Source organism: Ovis aries, chromosome 19, assembly GCF_016772045.2.
Source record: "Ovis aries strain OAR_USU_Benz2616 breed Rambouillet chromosome 19, ARS-UI_Ramb_v3.0, whole genome shotgun sequence".
In the NCBI taxonomy this organism is placed as follows: Eukaryota; Metazoa; Chordata; class Mammalia; order Artiodactyla; family Bovidae; genus Ovis; species Ovis aries.
In genome coordinates this window covers 34002844-34021721 of record NC_056072.1, presented here as the reverse complement: position 1 = coordinate 34021721, position 18878 = coordinate 34002844, and the positions used below count along the sequence as shown (strand labels likewise).

General features: G+C 40.3%; 1 protein-coding gene across 1 annotated transcript in view; it reads right to left on the bottom strand.

The window, feature by feature from the left end:
- The window catches only part of SUCLG2 (succinate-CoA ligase GDP-forming subunit beta), a 296024-nt gene that overhangs the window by 219202 nt on the left and 57944 nt on the right, over positions 1–18878 (bottom strand). Inside the window, exon 2 of the mRNA XM_004018340.5 lies at positions 2498–2639. Coding sequence (XP_004018389.3) covers positions 2498–2639 — 142 coding nt within the window. The remainder of the gene's footprint in view (positions 1–2497; positions 2640–18878) is intronic.

The following is an 18878-nucleotide window of genomic DNA, read 5'->3' as shown; positions in this document are numbered from 1 at the left end:
AGCTGCCTGGACAATGCCAGTGAGCAGATGCTCTATTCTTTATTCGTTAATGGGAAACAACGTTCTCCAAGGTTGCAACCAAAGAATGCACAGACACATCTTTCTATTGTCCAGATTTGTACTATACAACAGGGTAGCCACAACATGTGTCTTTCAAGCACCTGAAATCTGGAATGTGAAATGAGATGTCCTGGAGATGTAATATATAAATCAGATTTGTGAGCATTAGCAGTATCTATTTCTACTTCATTGACTATGCCAAAGCCTTTGACTGTGTGGATCACAATAAACTGTGGAAAATTCTGAAAGAGATGGGAATACAGACCACCTGACCTGCCTCTTGAGAAACCTATATGCAGGTCAGGAAGCAACAGTTAGAACTGGACATGGAACAACAGATTGATTCCAGATAGGAAAAGGAGTATGTCAAGGCTCTATATTGTCACCCTGCTTATTTAACTTATATGCAGAGTACATCATGAGAAACGCTGGACTGGAAGAAACACAAGCTGGAATCAAGACTGCTGGGAGAAATATCAATAACCTCAGATATGCAGATGACACCACCCTTATGGCAGAAAGTGAAGAAGAACTAAAGAGCCTCTTGATGAAAGTCAAAGAGACAGTGAAAAAAGGCTTAAAGCTCAACATTCATAAAACTAAGATCATGGCATCTGGTCCCATCACTTCATGGCAAACAGATGGGGAAACAGTGGAAATAGTGGCTGACTTTATCTTGGGGGGCTCCAAAATCACTGCAGATGGTGACTGCAGCCATGAAATTAAAAGATGCTTGCACCTTGGAAGGAAAGTTATGACCAACCTAGACAGCATATTAAAAAGCAGAGACATTACTTTGTCAACAAAGGTCCGTCTAGTCAAGGCTATGGTTTTTCCAGTGGTCATGTCTGGATGGATGTGACAGCTAGACTGTGAAGAAGGCTGAGTGCCAAAGAATTGATGCTTTTGAACTGTAGTGTTGGAAAGGACTCTTGAGGGTCCTTTGGACTGCAAGGAGATCCAACCAGTCCATCCTAAAGATCAGTCCTTGGTATTCACTGGAAGGATAGATGTTGAAGCTAAAACTAATATTTTGGCCACCTGATGTGAAGAGTTGACTCATTTGAAAAGACCCTGATGCTGGGAAAGATTGAGGGTAGGAGGAGAAGGGGATGACAGAGGATGAGATGGTTCGATGGCATCACCAACTTGGTCGACATGGGTTTGGGTGGACTCTGGGAGTTGGTGATGGACCAGGAGGCCTGGGGTGCTGTGCTTCATGGGGTTACAAAGAGTCGGACATGACTGAGTGACTGAACTGAACTGAACTGAGCACTAGAAAAGAATATAAAATAACCACTTGAAAACTGTTTTATATTAATTAAATTTTGAAATGATAGTATTTTGGATATACTGGAGTAAACAAAATATATTATTAAAATTTGTTTCACCTATTTATTTTTACTTTTACTAAGGTGACTTAGAAAATTTAACAATATTTGTGTGGCTCACATTTCTAATGGATGGTGCTTATCCAGACCAACAACAAGAGAGTCTACATGGCACTAAAGGAATGTTCACTGAAAAACATCAAAGTCTGAGTCCTCATTTCTCAATCCATAACTAGGGAAACGAACTAGATTTTCTACCATGTACTAGTGTGCAGTCTCCCTTATTGTTGTTGTTTAGCTGGTAAGTCGTGTCCAACTTTTGTGCTACCCCACAGACTGTATCCTGCCAGGCTCCTCTGTCTATGGGATGTCCCAGGCAAGAATACTGGAATGAATTGCCATTTCCTACTCCAGGGTACCTTCCCAATCCAGGTACCAAACCCACTTCTCCTGTGCCTCCTGCACTGGCAGGTGGATTCTTCAGCACTCAGACACCAGGGAAGCTCTATGCAGTCTCCCTTGAAGGCTCTTAAAGGCTCTAAATAGCTTTGGGAGGTAAACATATTAGCCTTGATTTACAGACTAACAAAAAGAGGCACAGAAAAGAAAAAGTATTTACGCAAAGTTATAGAGCTGATAAATCAAAGGGCAAAACACTGAACCAAAGTCAGCATGATTTCGAAATGCAGATTCTTCCCTTTCTCTCCTCCATTCACTCAGAGGGAACTTTCCCCATGTTCTCAGAGGCTTAAATGAAGGATGCCAACTGTCCTTCCTGACTCACCCTGCAATAGGCTTCTCTTTGACACTTTATACCCTTCAACCAATTTTCTCACAGCCACTAAACCACAGATAAGAGAACTAGGTGAAATGGTGGCTGAGAAACATGGAAAAATTACTATAGAGTGGAACCACATATGCTTCTGTCTCATGTAAAAGAATAAAGCTTTCTTAACTGGGCATTTTGCCCTTACAACTCAAAGTTCTCCACTGTACCTGTCACTGTTACTATAACCTGCAACTGAGAAATTTAACTAGTGGGAAACCACTACCTGTGAATTCACTAATTTGGCCAAGCATATTTCACCCATTATGAATTAGCTTACTTAGTCTCTTAGCAGCCTCCAGAGCTTCACTGGCAGTGTCGGCAACAAAGAATCTTTGAACTTTCACTCCGTTGTCAGACATTAATTTCTTACTCTGGTATTCCTGCAGGTTCAGCCATCTTCTGGATGTTAATTGAACCACCTAGAGAAATTGGGGAAGAGAGATAAGAAGACTTAAAACAGAAAGAAAAGTAACAGTTAACTGGTAGGGCCAGTCTTATAGGTACCCTCAAACATCAGTTAGCAACAGAAATCTTAGAGGCAAAGAAATATATATATATATATATATATATATATATATATATAATGAATTCTCCATGCTTAATTGTTTTTCTAATCAAAACTGTTAAGGACAACTGCACATACACCCAAATGAAAAAGGTCTAAATTTAGTTAATAGGGGGCTTCAGTCGTAGCTCAGTCAAGGCCAATTTCCTAATTTTGATATTAGAGTTAAACTATGTGAGAGTCAACACGAGGGGACACTGGGTGAAGAGGACATGGGACTGCTGCACTAGTTCTGCAGCTGCCTGGGTGTCTATAAGGACTTTATTTTAAAATTACCTTTAAAACTGTTAAGGACTCTGTGGTACAGCATATGCTTTTCCCTGTCTCCACTCCAAACAAATAAAGTTCATAGCATTATTTAAATAACTATATAGATCATTAAAAATTAAGGTAACTCAGGAAATTTGTTTTAACTCCTTGAGGTCAATGGGCCACAGACTAATCCATTTTATTGTGGTTTTTAATGGATTCCTTAACGTGTTTAATGAGATTATCTCCAACTCACCAAAGTTGAGTACAGTAATCTGAAATAGTCACCATTAATTAAGTTACTAATTCCTAAAAACTGCAATTTGTATATTAAAGTAACTGCTTAAGAATCATATGAAAGTTGTCTTCCGTTACACGTTGATCAGTAAGCTTTCATTTGTACTGAAAGAAAAGGATCAAAGGATAGAATTACATGAAAAAACTCTTCTCATTCTATCCAATAAGATCAATAACATTATTAAATTCACGAAAGTGAAGTGAAAGTTGAAGTCACTCAGTAGTGTCTGACTCTTTGCAACCCCATGGGCTATACAGTCCTTGGGATTCTCCAGGCCAGAATACTGGAGTGGGTAGCCTTTCCCTTCTCCAAGGGATCTTCCCAAATCAGAGAAAGAACCCAGGTCTCCCGCACTGCAGGCAGATTCTTTACCAGCTGAGCCACAAGGGAAACCTAAGAACACTGGCATGGGTAGCCTATCCCTTCTCCAGTGGATCTTCCCGATCCAGGAATTGAACCGGGGTCTCCTGCATTGCAGGCGGATTCTTTACCAACTGAGCTATCAGGGAAGCCCATTAAATTCATAAGCCTTGTTTTTAAAAGAAAAGAAAAAATAAACACACTTAGTTTCATTTCTATCCATGAAATGAAATATCCATGTATCCATATCCATGTATCCATGGCTATGATACAAAGGAACCACTGTTCACAGGAGGCAAGATAACAATGCCATTAATACACAAGCCAACCAAAAGATCAGTCACACAACTGGATCACTAGACTGGTGGTGGAAGATCACCTGAAACACTTCCTAGAAACTCCAGGCAAGGGCCTCGGTGAGTGACTGAGCAACAACACACAGACCATAAACTGAGATCCACAGGGCTTTACCACGTGGAGCCAGTAGCTTTCAAGACCTCTAATATGTCCTTAAAATAGCATGTTCTTTTAGCATCTCTGAGCTACAATGCACTCATGAAGCTCTTTTGGATAGGAGGCATTCCAAAAAGGCTCCAGAACCTTATAGCAAGACTGGGTTCTACTCAAGGGCAGAGTGTGTCTTCAACTTATTTGCATCTGTATGAAGAATGTGATGGTACTTGGCATACAGAAGAAATTTTAAAAAATACCAGTAAGATAGCCAAATGAATAAATTTTGCCTTTTGTCCCCGATACAGATAATTTTCATTTCCAGAAACTGACTTGCTCTAAAAAAAGTAAAACTCCTTCAGATCTAAAATAAGCATAACATAATTTATACACACTTGTAAAAAATTCACATTTCAACATGATCAAGCTTCAAGCTGTCTCTTTGTTCCATCCTTATAAATACTGGTAATGATGTTATTAAAACTGAAGTTGCCTGCACTACTTCTTTAGAAACAGAAAATGCTAAGATAAAAATAAACTACTAGACATAATGCTCACATTTACTGTATATAATTTGTTAATTATATATAATTTGTTAATCTTCTGAATTTTAAAATCTTGATGAAACATTAGTAATTTGAAAAACACAATTCAAAAATTAATGTACTTGTTGACTTAGCAGTCTTAACAGCACCTCATGTAACATGACAAAAAAAAAAAAAATTCAAGCTTAAGGCATTTAGTAAAAGTCCCCTAAAGAAAGAAATGATTGAACATTAGTAATGTGCCATATTCTGGGACCACTTTTAAAAGGCAAATTAGGGAAGGATCAATACATTAAGTCTAAGTTGACATACCAATTTAAAGCCATTAACAAAAGAAGAAAAGAAATATTGTTGGAAAAAAACGTTTGAGAGAGACTAAAAACAGCCATAGTGTGGTTGTGGTCAATTTCTTTTCATCAGAACATTCGCTGTATTAATTTTAGATATGTTAATGCAATCTGCTGCAAACTAATTGCAATTGATCCGGAGACCAGCTTCATAGACATATAATACATATTGACGGTTTCTGCACTGACTCAAAATGAAAAGCTGTTTAGAGTCTGTGGCTCTTAAATTGAAAACCAACACAGTGAACATAGTTCTGAAGCCACTGCTGATATTCAAGCCATCACTTCACAAAGTGATCATCTTACAGAATAATGACCTGTATCAGTCAGCTCTAAACTAGGGCCCCTGTCTTGCTCTAAAACTTCATTAACTCAACTTCATTAGTTAAGAATCTGTGATATGTCTAGAGACAAACAAGTTGAGTCTACTTTAGCATTTTCATGAGAAGAAAAAAGAAGAGAAACACTTTCTAAGTAGAAGGATGTTGTAAAGAACGCTGGAAATGTAATCAACTGCTAAATAATAACAATAATAATAATAATGGTTCCACCTATTATTGACTGAGCATGTTCTATGGTTTAGGCATTATAAGTATTCATATTATCTAACAGCCAAAAAATCATGAAAAGTCAAGTATTATTATCTATCTCTGTACTTACCATTAATGCTAAGTAACAAATATTCCAAACTGTCCTCCTACCAGGCACTTCCTTGCCTTAGCTGAAGTTAGGTGAGGCCATGCAACTAGTTCCAGGTAATAACGCATGAGTACATATGGTACATGACACATCAGGTCCAGCGTCTGACTGTCAATCTGCTACCCATCCAGGCTCTCTCTCATGACCTGGAGATTGTCAGTATTCAAGATGGCAGCTGATCTATGAGCTAGGGGTTAGAGAAAGGACTGACCATCCCCAGGTGGATCACAATGAATGTGCAGTGAAAAATAAACCTTTGTGGACTTTTAGCCATTGACATTTAGCTATTTGCTGTTGCTGAAGAACTTAGCCCATCTATAGCACCGAACCTGTCCTAATAAAAACCAACTTCAGTTCAGTTCAGTTCAGTCGCTCAGTCGTGTCCGACTCTTTGTGACCCCATGAATTGCAGCACGCCAGGCCTCCCTGTCCATCACCATCTCCCGGAGTTCACTCAGACTCACGTCCATCGAGTCCGTGATGCCATACAGCCATCTCATCCTCGGTCGTCCCCTTCTCCTCCTGCCCCAATCCCTCCTAGCATCAGAGTCTTTTCCAATGAGTCAACTCTATCTTACCAGTTAGGAAACCCAGGCTGCAGGGTTGACCACTGCCCCAATATCACAGATGTCTATAACACAGCAAAGCTTCTCTGATCAATGGTACTGACTGACTATATAATACTGTTGATGCCCTGTGACTATATTCTGGCCCCACATTCCCAGAAGCCTCTTGGTAATAAAGACTGAGATTGATATAAGCAGGATCATATTCCTGTCTTCAAAAGGCCAACAATCTACCAGAAATAAGCTCCTCATGAAATGCTGGCACAGTGCACGTAAGGAAAAATGTAGCTGCTCCAGGTTTTGGCAGTAAGGGAAGAGAAGGTATGAGTGGATGCTGACCTAAGACTCTAAAATGGTGTAAATAGTTTGTTTTGTCTCCTAAGAGGAATGACCTATTAAAACCCTATACTATTATCTTCACTGAAGAAGTTAAGAATCTCCAAAGGAATCTATGAACTCTGGAATGTAATGGAAGAGAGTTTAAAGATCATGTGACCCCGTGCCTTTTAGTTGTTTCTGCCTGCTTGCCTTCAAATTTGCCTGTTTGCCTTCAAATCACTTCCTGTGCTCTTTGCAACTGTGTCTGTGTGCGCACTGAGTCGTGTCCAACTCTGAAACCCCATGGACTGCAGCCCAATAGCCTCCTTTGTCCATGGAATTTAAAAGGCAAGAATGCTAGACTGGGTTGCCATTTCTTTCTCCAGTGGATCTTTCCAACTGAGGGTTCGAACCTGTGTCTCCTGCATTGGCAAGTGGATTCCTCACTGTTGAGCCACTAGAGAAGCCTTACTGAGGTCCAGCCTCCTCATTTTGTATTCAAAAACTTGAGATCTAAAGATAGGAAGTAATGTGCCCAGAGACCCTACTGTGAAAGAGACTAATTTCAGTGTTCTTTCCTTCTTTCATACAGATTTTGGCAAAGTGACCACATCAGGGACAGCATCATATTCTCAAAACAGCTGAAGTGGGTGGGCACCTAGGTTTGGTTTCCTTCAGGATTTCTGTTGCTCCCTTCCCTTCTGCATTTCTTTGACAAAGCAAGCATTTCTAAGCTTGGAGGGGAAGAGGAAAATACAACTTAAAAGAAAAGCACCACATAAAGATTTAAGGGCCTATGGGAATAAGGGAGTAGAGGCAGAAGAAAAAGAATGAAAAATGAGGGAAAGGACAAAGAGAACAAAGAGAGAAAAAGCCAATGACTAAGCAGGCAAAAATTCATGAGAAAACTCAAAGCACAAAATTAGACAGCTACACAGAAGAAAAAAAAAATGACACGACCAAGAAAGCATCTTTCCCCATGGTTTTAAAATTAGAAGTGTAGAGACTACTGAAATAACACCATGGGAGGAAAAAACAACAATAAAGGGGGTATAGAAAGAAATGTCACTGAGCTGGGCGCCCCCATCCCCAAAGAGAGAATACACGAGCCACATCTGCCCATGGGCTCTCCACACGCCCTGTTTTTCTTCAGCCTGACCGTCCATGGTCCTGCTTCACTCAGGAAGGCAGCACAACAGAGACCGAGAAAGAGCAGAAAACTCACTACTAACCAGGAAAATACAACCTACAACAAAAAGGAGAAGCCGTTTTGCCAAAAGTAACAAAGATGCCATTTGATGGGGCAAAACAATGAAGGTCTGATAATGTCATTGGTGATCAAACACCAGAGTGACCAACTCCAAAAACAATGTTGACAGCACCGATGGCAGTAACCAAAACACCCACATTCTCTGAACTGGGACGTCTACTTCTTGAGCGCTTAAACGAGCAGAATACTCACATGTGTACCTGAGATACATACAAGGCTCTTCTGTCTAGTGGTGTACATGATAAAGAGTTTAGTTGAAAGTGATCTAAATGCTCATCAAATAGGAGACTAGTTGATTAAACCACAATATATTCAAGCTATACGAAGCACTGAAAGCTCCTGTGGCAACACACTACCACTGGTATCCATGTGCTCCCTCCATTCTCAGTTCTCTTGTACCTACTGTGCCAAAACTCTGCAGCAACCATGTGCAACCCCTCAGGGCCCTTTTCTGATGGCTACAAGGACTTGGTAGCCACATGTGGAGACAGCGGAGTCCGAGGGTTTGAAACAGCATGGATCATTGAGTTACTATGGGGAGGACCCCTGCCTAAGAGTCACACATTTGCATGAACAAGAAATAAACCTTTGATGTGTTGACCATCTAGATCTCGAGAATAACTTTCTCATTGACTAGTCTAGCCTCATAAGTATGGAGGCCTAACACTGACTGTTCTCCAACACACGTTACTAGAAGAAAGTGGCAAAGTAGAATAACATATATATTTCAAACACACGTGTCCACACACAAAGAAATATTCTGTATCTTTCAAGGATAAACATATGAATAAGTAGGTATGTAAGAAAAGGGCCAGAAAAAGTTCACCAAACTTGAAATGCCAGTGAATCTGAGGGGGGCAGACCAGGAACATGGTGATCAAAGAAAGACTTAACCTAATTTAAATTTAAAACAGACAAAAAATTCATTATTTGTGGAATGAAAATCAATTTACTCAAAAACACTGAGAGGAAGTCATTAAACCTAGGCTTTAACCCAAATGTATAACCTCACTTGCCTAGACAATGAAGGGTTTGCTTGCTTACTTAAATGTAGCAGGGTTTCTTCAAGTGAGGTGTGAAACTGGGGTAGGAAAGCAAAGGCTTGCTTTCTCTGTGACACAGAGCTACCACCTCTAACACATACGCCTGCTATTAGGCAGGAAGAGGCTCTTAAACCTCATTTTGAGCTCTCAAAAGCATTGACAAGAGTGGAATACAAACAAGAAATTAACTATAAACTCGAAAGAAAATACATTTCCCTCTCATTACAGGCAAGGAAGGCAGATGCTCGGTGGGCTATGGCAGGCCAAGAGTTGGTATCGTTTGCTATATTTTCGTTTTCGCCAATGTTATTCTGCATGCAAATTAGGACCCATAAATCTACCTTAGTCACGTTACCTAGGAAATACTAGACTTCAAATAAACGTACTGGTGCAATGAAAAGACAGTTATAACTTGATGTGTCTCAGTAAGAGTACCATAAAGAAAAAGGTTGAATCAGTTCTGTTGAGATGGATGAAACTGGAGCCGATTATACAGAGTGAAGTAAGCCAGAAAGAAAAACACCAATACAGTATACTAACACATATATATGGAATTTAGGAAGATGGCAATGACGACCCTGTATGCAAGACAGGGAAAGAGACACAGATGTGTATAACGGACTTTTGGACTCAGAGGGAGAGGGAGAGGGTGGGATGATTTGGGAGAATGACATTCTAACATGTATACTATCATGTGAATTGAATCGCCAGTCTATGTCTGACGCAGGATGCAGCATGCTTGGGGCTGGTGCATGGGGATGACCCAGAAAGATGTTATGGGGAGGGAGGTGGGAGGGGGGTTCATGTTTGGGAATGCATGTAAGAATTAAAGATTTTAAAATTTAAAAAAATAAAATAAAATAAAATAAAATAAAATAAAATAAAAAGAAAAAGGTCTGCTTGCTTAAAACAGACTCTGATGAAGTAGCAACTTCACTGATGCCCTGGAAAAGAGATTAAGTGGAACCTGTTTATAACATAATATAATCATAACAATAATAATAATAGCACTTTTCTATTTAGCCCTTTATGTGATAATGCCAGCAGGTCAACTCCTGCTTCACAAAGAAAACATGCTAAAGAAACAGATAAAGAAGAGCAGCATCATGATTTGAAGCCTAAGCCTATGGAAAGGAAAGAATAATGTCAGAAGAAAGAGCAGGAAAGTGAGTACCAAGACTCTGTTATATTTACTGTGTGTTCAAGCTAAAGTGTGGGGCCTTCGTGTGGGTAACCTTTGAAAATATAGCATCCTTTCTGTCCAGAACTGGCCATGTGCCATTCACATTATTCCCATTTTGCACATTGTAAGGAAGTTAATTAAGCAATTAACGAGTCCCCTGTGCCTGAGTCCCTAAACTCTAACAGAGGTACAGAGGAAAGCTACCCTCTATGGATGAGAGAAATGGCAGCTGAAATGAGGTTCCTCATTTACAAGGGAGAAAACGAACAGGCCCATCCTTATAGGTTGCTGTAGGGAACTTTAGTACTTTGGCCACCTCACGTGAAGAGTTGACTCATTAGAAAAGACACTGATGTTGGGAGGGATTGGGGTCAGGAGGAGAAGGGGATGAAATGGCTGGATGGCATCACCGACTCGATGGACGTGAGTCTGAGTGAACTCCGAGAGATGGTGATGGACAGGGAGGCCTGGTGTGCTGCGATTCATGGGGTCGCAGAGAGTCGGACATGACTGAGCAACTGAACTGAACTGAACTGAACTAAGGAACTAACTACAAATCAATTAGAACAATGTCCAGTGTATCATAAGCACCAAAAAGAGGTTAGCTACTATTATTTAACGTAGAAAAACAAATCAGGAGAAAAGGGTGACAAGGAGACATTGAGGAATCATTAGAATAAAAATAGTAGGTGACCATATAAACAATAAAGATGGGGAACATATGTGTCTGAAGCAGGGTCCTGGAGCAACAACACCCCATTGTGTATGGGGACAGTGGGCAGGACATGGATTGCTTCTGGGGGGAGGAGGAGATTACCAGTTAGAGGGGAATGGACATCAGGTGGGCTCTCTAGTTACCACGGAAACCAGAGAGGGGCATGCTCCTTACTACCCCTTTGATAAGAACAATCAATAGCTGGGACATGGGGCAAGTTCATAGAAAGGTCAGTCAAGTGAGTAGGGTGTAGGTGAAGCAGGCACTGGTCGGACAGGGGATGGACAGAAAGCAAGAGAACAGCCATCCTGAGTGGCCTGCCCATAAAGTGATCAAGAGAAGTAATACTTGAACTCTTCTTTACAATAAACTATTAGATGAGGATCAGACTAGGAGCCTGAGGCTATTCACGCCTCACTTGCAATACGTCTCTGATAGTACATCTTCTCTAAGGTCCACAGTAAAGGGGGCAGCAACTGTTACAAAAATAAAATAGTCTGTCCTATCAGGGAAGAATTGAAAGCTGCCCTTTCAGACTCTCCAGACACTGGATCACAGCCGGTTGCTATTTTAGATTTAATTCTTCTGTGAGTACCTTGACAAAGTATTATATTTTAAGACTACACCAAATACTAGCGGGCCATTGTTAAGTGCCATGAAGCTGCAGAAACTGTATTAGATACTAGAAAAGTACTATGTCAATTAATTTTCACAACCACTCTACAAGGAAACAAACTAGCAGAAGCCCATTTTACACATAAGCAAGTGAAGGCTCAGGAAAGCTAAGTGGTTACAGGCAAAGCCACATTCTAGTCCAGGATTGTGTGTGTCAGACTCGAGGGTCTGTGCTCTTTAGTAAGGCAGAATCCTGAATGGCCTCCTAGCCCACAAAAGTGGGTCCTGGGCAGTGAAATAAACTGGGACAAAAGGAGAAGCGGGAGATTCTGTTTTGTGGATTTCATTATAGAACAGTACTGAGCTGAACTGGAAAGGAGGTTCAAGGGAAAAATGAGAAGCTCTGAATAAGAGAGAGGTTCCTGAATGGATTTCACTAAGTCAAAAGAATTAAGATGCTCAAAGATACTGCTTCATTCTTTTTATCCTAGGTTCAGCGGAAAAGCAGCACTTTTTTTAAGGAGCAAAGAAATGTAAAACTCTTTGTAGTAAGGACAGATGCCCAAAGGGGGCTTCACTCTGTAACTCCACACTGCTGCTCCGCCAGCAGCAAGAAAGAAAGGGAGAGAAAAAATACAACCTCCAAAAATATTAGCATATTAACATAACAGCAGAAACAAATGTATAAAAGGCTCTAAATATCCTGAGAAACAGTATTTCAAAATGCCTGCCTGTTCCCTGGTGAAGAGTATGCCAGTTTGATTATGTTTTGAAGGAAAATCACCTTAAGTTTACACTGTGAACACAAGTGGGCAAGATTTATTTATATAAAGAAAACAAAATAGGTAGCATAAACATATGCTTGCATTTTAACTCCTACCAAAGAATTAGGCAGAAGCTATACCTTGTTCATTCACTCAACAATTTTCCAGTGGACTTTAAAATGTGGCAGTAACTACGCTTGGCAACCAAGATCAACAGTACAGGCATGTTTTTTGCCATCACAGAGTTTGCATCCTAAGAGAGGAAGCAAGGAAGAAAAACATGAGCACATAAATGAAGAGTATAATTACAAAGAAGCTTATGAAGGAAATAAAATACGCACAATAAATGATGGAGGCCAGTTGCAGATTGAGCAGTCACCTCTGAGGAAATGTCATCCATGCACAAACCTACAGTCAGAAAGCAGGGAGACATGTGAAGTAACCATGAGAATTCAAGCAGACTGTTCTGATGCAGGAAAGGCTCAGTATGACCAGAACAAGGGGGAATCCTGAAAGGGATAAGGGTGGAAAGGTGAGCAGGAACCAGGCCATGCAGGTGCTTTTAAGCTACAGAGTGGAGTTGAGATTATTTTCACTCACAGGGAGGATGAGGAGATCAAATTCACATTTCAGAAAAATCACTGTGTCTTCTGTTTAACAGAACGAAACCAATTATAAGAGAGCAATATTAAACGAGAATAGAGCCTGCAACTTTTTCTGTAAATAGCCAAATAGTAAATACTATAGGCTTTGAGGCTAGATAGTCTCAGTTGCAACTATTTACCTCTGCTTTTGTAGCACAAGCAGGCTTAGATAATACATAAATAAATGGGCAGGACTGTGTTCCAATAAATCTTTATTTACAAAAACAATGTGGCTAGCAGGCCACAGTTTGTAGAATCCTCAACTAGACCACAGAGAAGGTGGTGGAGATGGAAACAGAAATGGAGGCAGAATTTGGTAATTAAGCAAAGCTTCCTCATGGATTAGATGTGGGGAATAAAGTAAAAAGAAATCTAGCATTAGACACACACATGCACCCAAAAAACACACTCTTTACAAGGTTCATTCATTAAGCCAGGTGAGGTTTATGTACCTGCTACTCATAAAAAAGCATTTCTTTAGAAACAATCTTAACTTTGACTTTTTTGCCCAAACTGGCCTTTGCATTACACTTAATTATTGACACTTCTGCACATCATTTCACAACATCAGAGCTGCTGGGTCTTTGATCTTATAACCTTCTTCCATTATTTAATATAGATCCCAGTGGGCAACAGGCAAACAGCCCTCCTATAGCACTCTCCTGCTACAGTGGCCCATATGCAGCTTCTCTCCAAGGAGAAAACAGAAACCCTCCCTTGATTAAAGAGAGAGCAAGCAGAAATAGTTAAAAAAAAAAAAGAAGAAGAAGAAGAAGAAATAAAACCTAAAGATTAATAAAATGTAGCATATCCAATGGAATTTCTTAAAATGTTTCGAATGAATAAGCCAGATCTTGAAATAGATCAACACAAACAAATTTTCAAAGCAAAACAGAGAGAGGGAAAAGAAAGCAAGTGACAGACAAGAAGGGGACACATAAGAGTATGCATACTTAAACAGGAAAAACAATAATATTAAACAATCTTATGGAGATGAAGGGGTTCAGAGCATGCTACCCCCAAAATATGCCATTCAGGCATAAGGATTATTCTAAGCTAAAAGTAAACAAAAAGAAACAGACACAAGAAAAACTCTCTGCTCCCAACTACCTCTCTGTCTTCCTGTCGCTGACACACACATGCACAACAAGGATGGACGGGATGATCCTTCTTTCAATTTTATTTTATATGAAGTATAGCCAACTAACAACGCTGTGATAGTTTCAGGGCGACAGCAAAGGGATTCAGTCTTCCATATACTTGTATCCATTCTCCCCCAAACTCCTTTCCCAAGGGTAGAATGATTCTTAATTAGGGAAGATAAATCTAGACTCACCACAGAAACAGCACCAGAGGGATCAACTCAAGGAACATACTAACTAGTCCTTACCTCCCATCAGTATCCCCCATCTATTTAACCTTCCACAATTTGCTCCCCCTAGAAGTCCTTTTCCTTCATCCTATCACTCCCCTACAAATTGATTGTTCTGTTAAGAGGCTATAAAAGCCTGAATTCTGATCATCTCTTTAAGTTACTCGTCACTGAGTGCTACCATGTGTGTGCACACTGCACCTGTTAATAAACTTTGTTTTTCTCTTTTTTTTTCTCAGCCTAATTTGAAGGAACCCAGACAATGAACCGAAGATGGGTAGAGGAAAAGTTTTTCCTTCTGCAACAAGGTGAGTTAACATATCAAAATAGTTTAAAAAATGGCATACCAAGTTTAGAACAGTTGTGGCATACCAAGTTTAGAACAGTGACTAAGTTAGACAGTCAGAGAGAGACATGAGTTTGGGGAAGGGGCACCAAGAGACCTCAACAGAATCAAGTACACTTTATGACCTTTATTTAAACATTGTGTGCATATGTGCTTAATCATGTCCAACTCTTTGCGACACCATGAACTGTAGCCTGCCAAGTTCCTCTGTACACAGAAATTTTCCTGGCAAGAATACTGGAGTGGGTTGCCACTTCCTTCTCCAGGGGATCTTCCTGACCCAGGGATCAAACCTGAGTCTCCTGCCTTGGCAGGCAGATTCTTTACCACAGTGCCACCTGGGAAGCCCATTTAAACATTATCTGAGCAAATATAAAAAGAAAGCAGCATTTGAAACTTCTTCATATTGGACACACATATGACTTGATAGTAATCTCATCATTGTTGCTGCTGCTGCTAAGTCGCTTCAGTTGTGTCCGACTCTGTGCGACCCCATAGACGGCAGTCCACCAGGCTCCCCCATCCCTGGGATTTTCCAGGCAAGAACACTGGAGTGGGTTGTCATTTCCTTCTCCAAAGTATGAAAGTGAAAAGTGAAAGTGAAGTCGTTCAGTTGTGTCCGACTCTTCGCAACTCCATGGACTGCAGCCTACCAGGCTCCTCCATCCATGGGATTTTCCAGGCAAGAGTACTGGAGTGGGGTGCCACTGCCTTCTCCCAATCTCATCATTACCCATTTTTAACACAAAAAGAAAGCAGCATTTGAAGCTTCTTCATATTGGACACACATATGACTTGATAGTAATCTCATCATTACCCATTTTTTTAAATATAGTTATGTACTTAACACAATAAATTTAATAACCATGCCTAATTCCATGAGTTAAGATGGATTTATTAATCAATAAAATACAAAAGAACAAGCCAGAAATAATCTTCATCAGAAGTAAAAAATCAGATCTAAAAGAAATCTGGGATCATGCTGTGCCAATAGCTCACACTGTACATGAGTAACTGAGCTCTGGAGGACTTCTACCCCTGCTGCCAAGCTGTCACAGCCTTATCAAGCCAGCATGAAGCATCCACCCGCGTGCTCAGGCCCTTCCAGCACACCAGCACTACAGCTGTGCAGAACAGGTGAGCTCAGGGAAGCAGGGGAGGATATAGCTTTTCATCCATGAACTGTCTCAGGGCTGTGCCAGGTGGCTTGCTTTTATGTCAGGTTCACATTCATAAAACTTGTCTTTCTGCTCATTTCTAGCATGAGTGAGTAACTCTAGAAGTAATTTCCTGAAAATCAGGTCTCTGTTTCACCTCATAAAAAGTGTGTGTGTTTGTGTGTGTGTGAGAGAGAGAGAGATACTTCACTCATGCAAGTGAGTCTCTGTGGTAGTCTCTGTGGCTTTGGGGTTCCAAGAATAGTCTTCATGCAAAGTGCTCACTGGAAAACAAATTCAGAACAGTGGAATAACACAACAGCCAGTGCTCAGCCTTGTATTCTGGGGCCATTAATTGCTCAGCTAATCCTAGCCAATCATTTTATACATTTACACATGCCACCAGAGATTACATGTAATACTAAGAAAAGAGAAAATGCTAAGATACTTTTCTTCAGCAACCTTGCCCAAAGGTGTGAGAAGACTGTTTACAAGAACTCCACTTCAAATGAGCTTGTGACCCTGAGTAAGTAAAGCAGAGATATTAGTGAAGCAGAACACCAAATCTTCCAGGATTGCTGGGAGGATATAAACACAGGAGGTCTGTGAAGGTGTTTTGTTACATGTATTCAGCATGGCCATTACCATGAGTCACATGTATCAACTCAGATTCAGCTCCCCAATAGAGCCCTGCCACCTTCCCCACTCCATTCCCTTCATTGCCCAATTTGTCAGCTCTCCTTAAATTAGTCCCTTAAGTCCCTTCCAATAAATTCAGTTGAAAGCTTGCAAGGGGCCAACTTTATTTCAATCAACACACCTGTGCTCCTTCTAACTATCTAACAGCACTTAATAGTTTAGCATACATTTGAGTTTAATGGGATTTACGTGATAGAAATAAACTTCTCATGGCTTCTTTATAGCAGCAACTTTGAGTGACCTAGCTAACTCAATCTCACAGGTTCACCTGTCACCCTGGCAAACTGAAGAAATGACTCGGAGTGTAGTAAATGATCAACCTTTGCTTCGGAAATTCCTGAGATCATCTGACATTTTAAAGGTTTGCTGTACAGAATGATAATTGGTGTCTGCAAGGTTCCAAGTGCATTATTTGTGTTTAGAAGGAGACTTCATTCTTGTTGATGAATGAAATACTACTACTCTGGGGAGTGAGATCTTAGAATTGTCTATTAAGAAAGTTATCAACACATGCAGTGTCCCTTTCTTCGTTTCCACTGGCAGAATTCCCACTTATAGGAGAAACTACAGTCTCAAGTGTTAAATCTGATTGCCCAATATCCCATATAAATGTCCTCCTTAGAAAAATAGACACCAGACCTTTTGATTCATATTAGTCATCTCTTCTCTTGCAATAATCTGAGTTCCTTTAGTCAGAGTTGGAAAGGCAGAGATTGCTAAATTTTACATATATCTGTATAAATAACCCACAGAAGTGAATCTTCAAGGCAAGCTTTCAGAAAATTAGATAACATGAAAATGAAACTTCAAAATAATTCCTAAAAAGACAATTTATCCCACAACATAGGATACATGACATTCACTTTGTTCCAGGAAACTTTTGAAAGAAATACTGTCATTCATTTGAAAAGTATGAGATGATGATAGAAAAACCTGAAAAGCACACACAGACAAAAGGACTTGCAAAACAGACAACATGACACAATATGTGAGCAGCAAAGAAAATAATATTCTAATCATTCTATATCCTCTTAAAATTGAGGGATTCAAAAGAACCTAAGAAATCTCAAGAAAGTTTAATCCAAATTATTTTTCTTTCAAGAACCTAGAGTGAAATGTTATACAATATTACTACAAGCAAACATCTGGTCCAAACTAAAAGTTAACAGAGAAGATGAGAAATAGAACTACAAAATATGATGTACTGGTTGGTAATGCTGTGATGAAGGGTTCAGGAGCTGACAGTGAGAACTGGGCTTAAAAGGGTGAAGCTGAAGATCTGGTGGTCCATCTTTGCCCTACTGTTCATTGGTAGATTACTTTATACCTTCTTAAGTTACATAAAATTATCAACCATTACAAACTTACAAGGCTGTAGAAAAAAGAAAAAAATGAACAATGTCTATGACATCCCTTTTCAATCTGATCTGGGATCAAGAAACAACACAGAAAGGCAAGAAATGAGAAGATGGTGCTCCATTACTTTCCACGTGGCCAGATTCAGCCAGCATCCAATGGCTATCCCAGGATAAATACCCTAAATAATTCGCCCTTGGGACTTCCCTAGTGGTCCAGTGGCTAAGACTTCGAGTTCCCAATGCAGGAGGCCCAGGTTCAATCCTTGGTCTCGAGAGTAGATCCTATATACTACAACTAAATCCCAGTACATCCCAATAAATAAATATCAAAAAAAGATAATAATAACTCCTTTCCCTTGCTGGTTGTCAAGCTCTTTTCTGGAGGACCTCCTCCTTTGTCTCTAGTGGAGGACATTCCCCTCAGATCTGGATATCTGTGATTTCCACAGATCTTGGCACATTTGAGGCACCCAACCTTCCCAAGGCAGAGGAAACATCCAAAGGAAATACTGCCAAAATGATGGCTGGAGAAGTGACCTGCCACCTTGAGACAAAGTCCTCTCACAAAAGCAATCAGACTAGTAAGCATTACCTACTCTACAAGGCTAGAACAAAAGCTAAACAGAGTAGGGACGCAGAAATGAAGAACACAAGATTGGGCCAAAATGTCTAAAGAAAACAGTCAAAGCAGCACTGGAGAAAATAATAGTGAAGGCAGTACACTTCATAGACCAGAAGTTGAGAAAAATCCCTGAAGAATGTCAGGCAAATAGGAACTAGACTGAAAGAATCCCACATCTAAAACAACTAGGAAACGAATTGTACCAGAAGTGGAAGTAATGGATTATACTTTGACCTTGAAGGATAGTACACAGGGAGCACAGGAGGGGCCAAGGCAACCATTCAGTTCAGTTCAACTCACTTGCTCAGTTGTGTCCCATTCTTTGCGACCCCATGAATCGCAGCACACCAGGCCTCCCTGTCCATCACCATCTCCCGGAGTTCACTCAGACTAACGTCCATAGAATCCGTGATGCCATCCAGCCATCTCATCCTCTGTTGTCCCCTTTTCCTCCTTCCCCCAGTCCCTCCCAG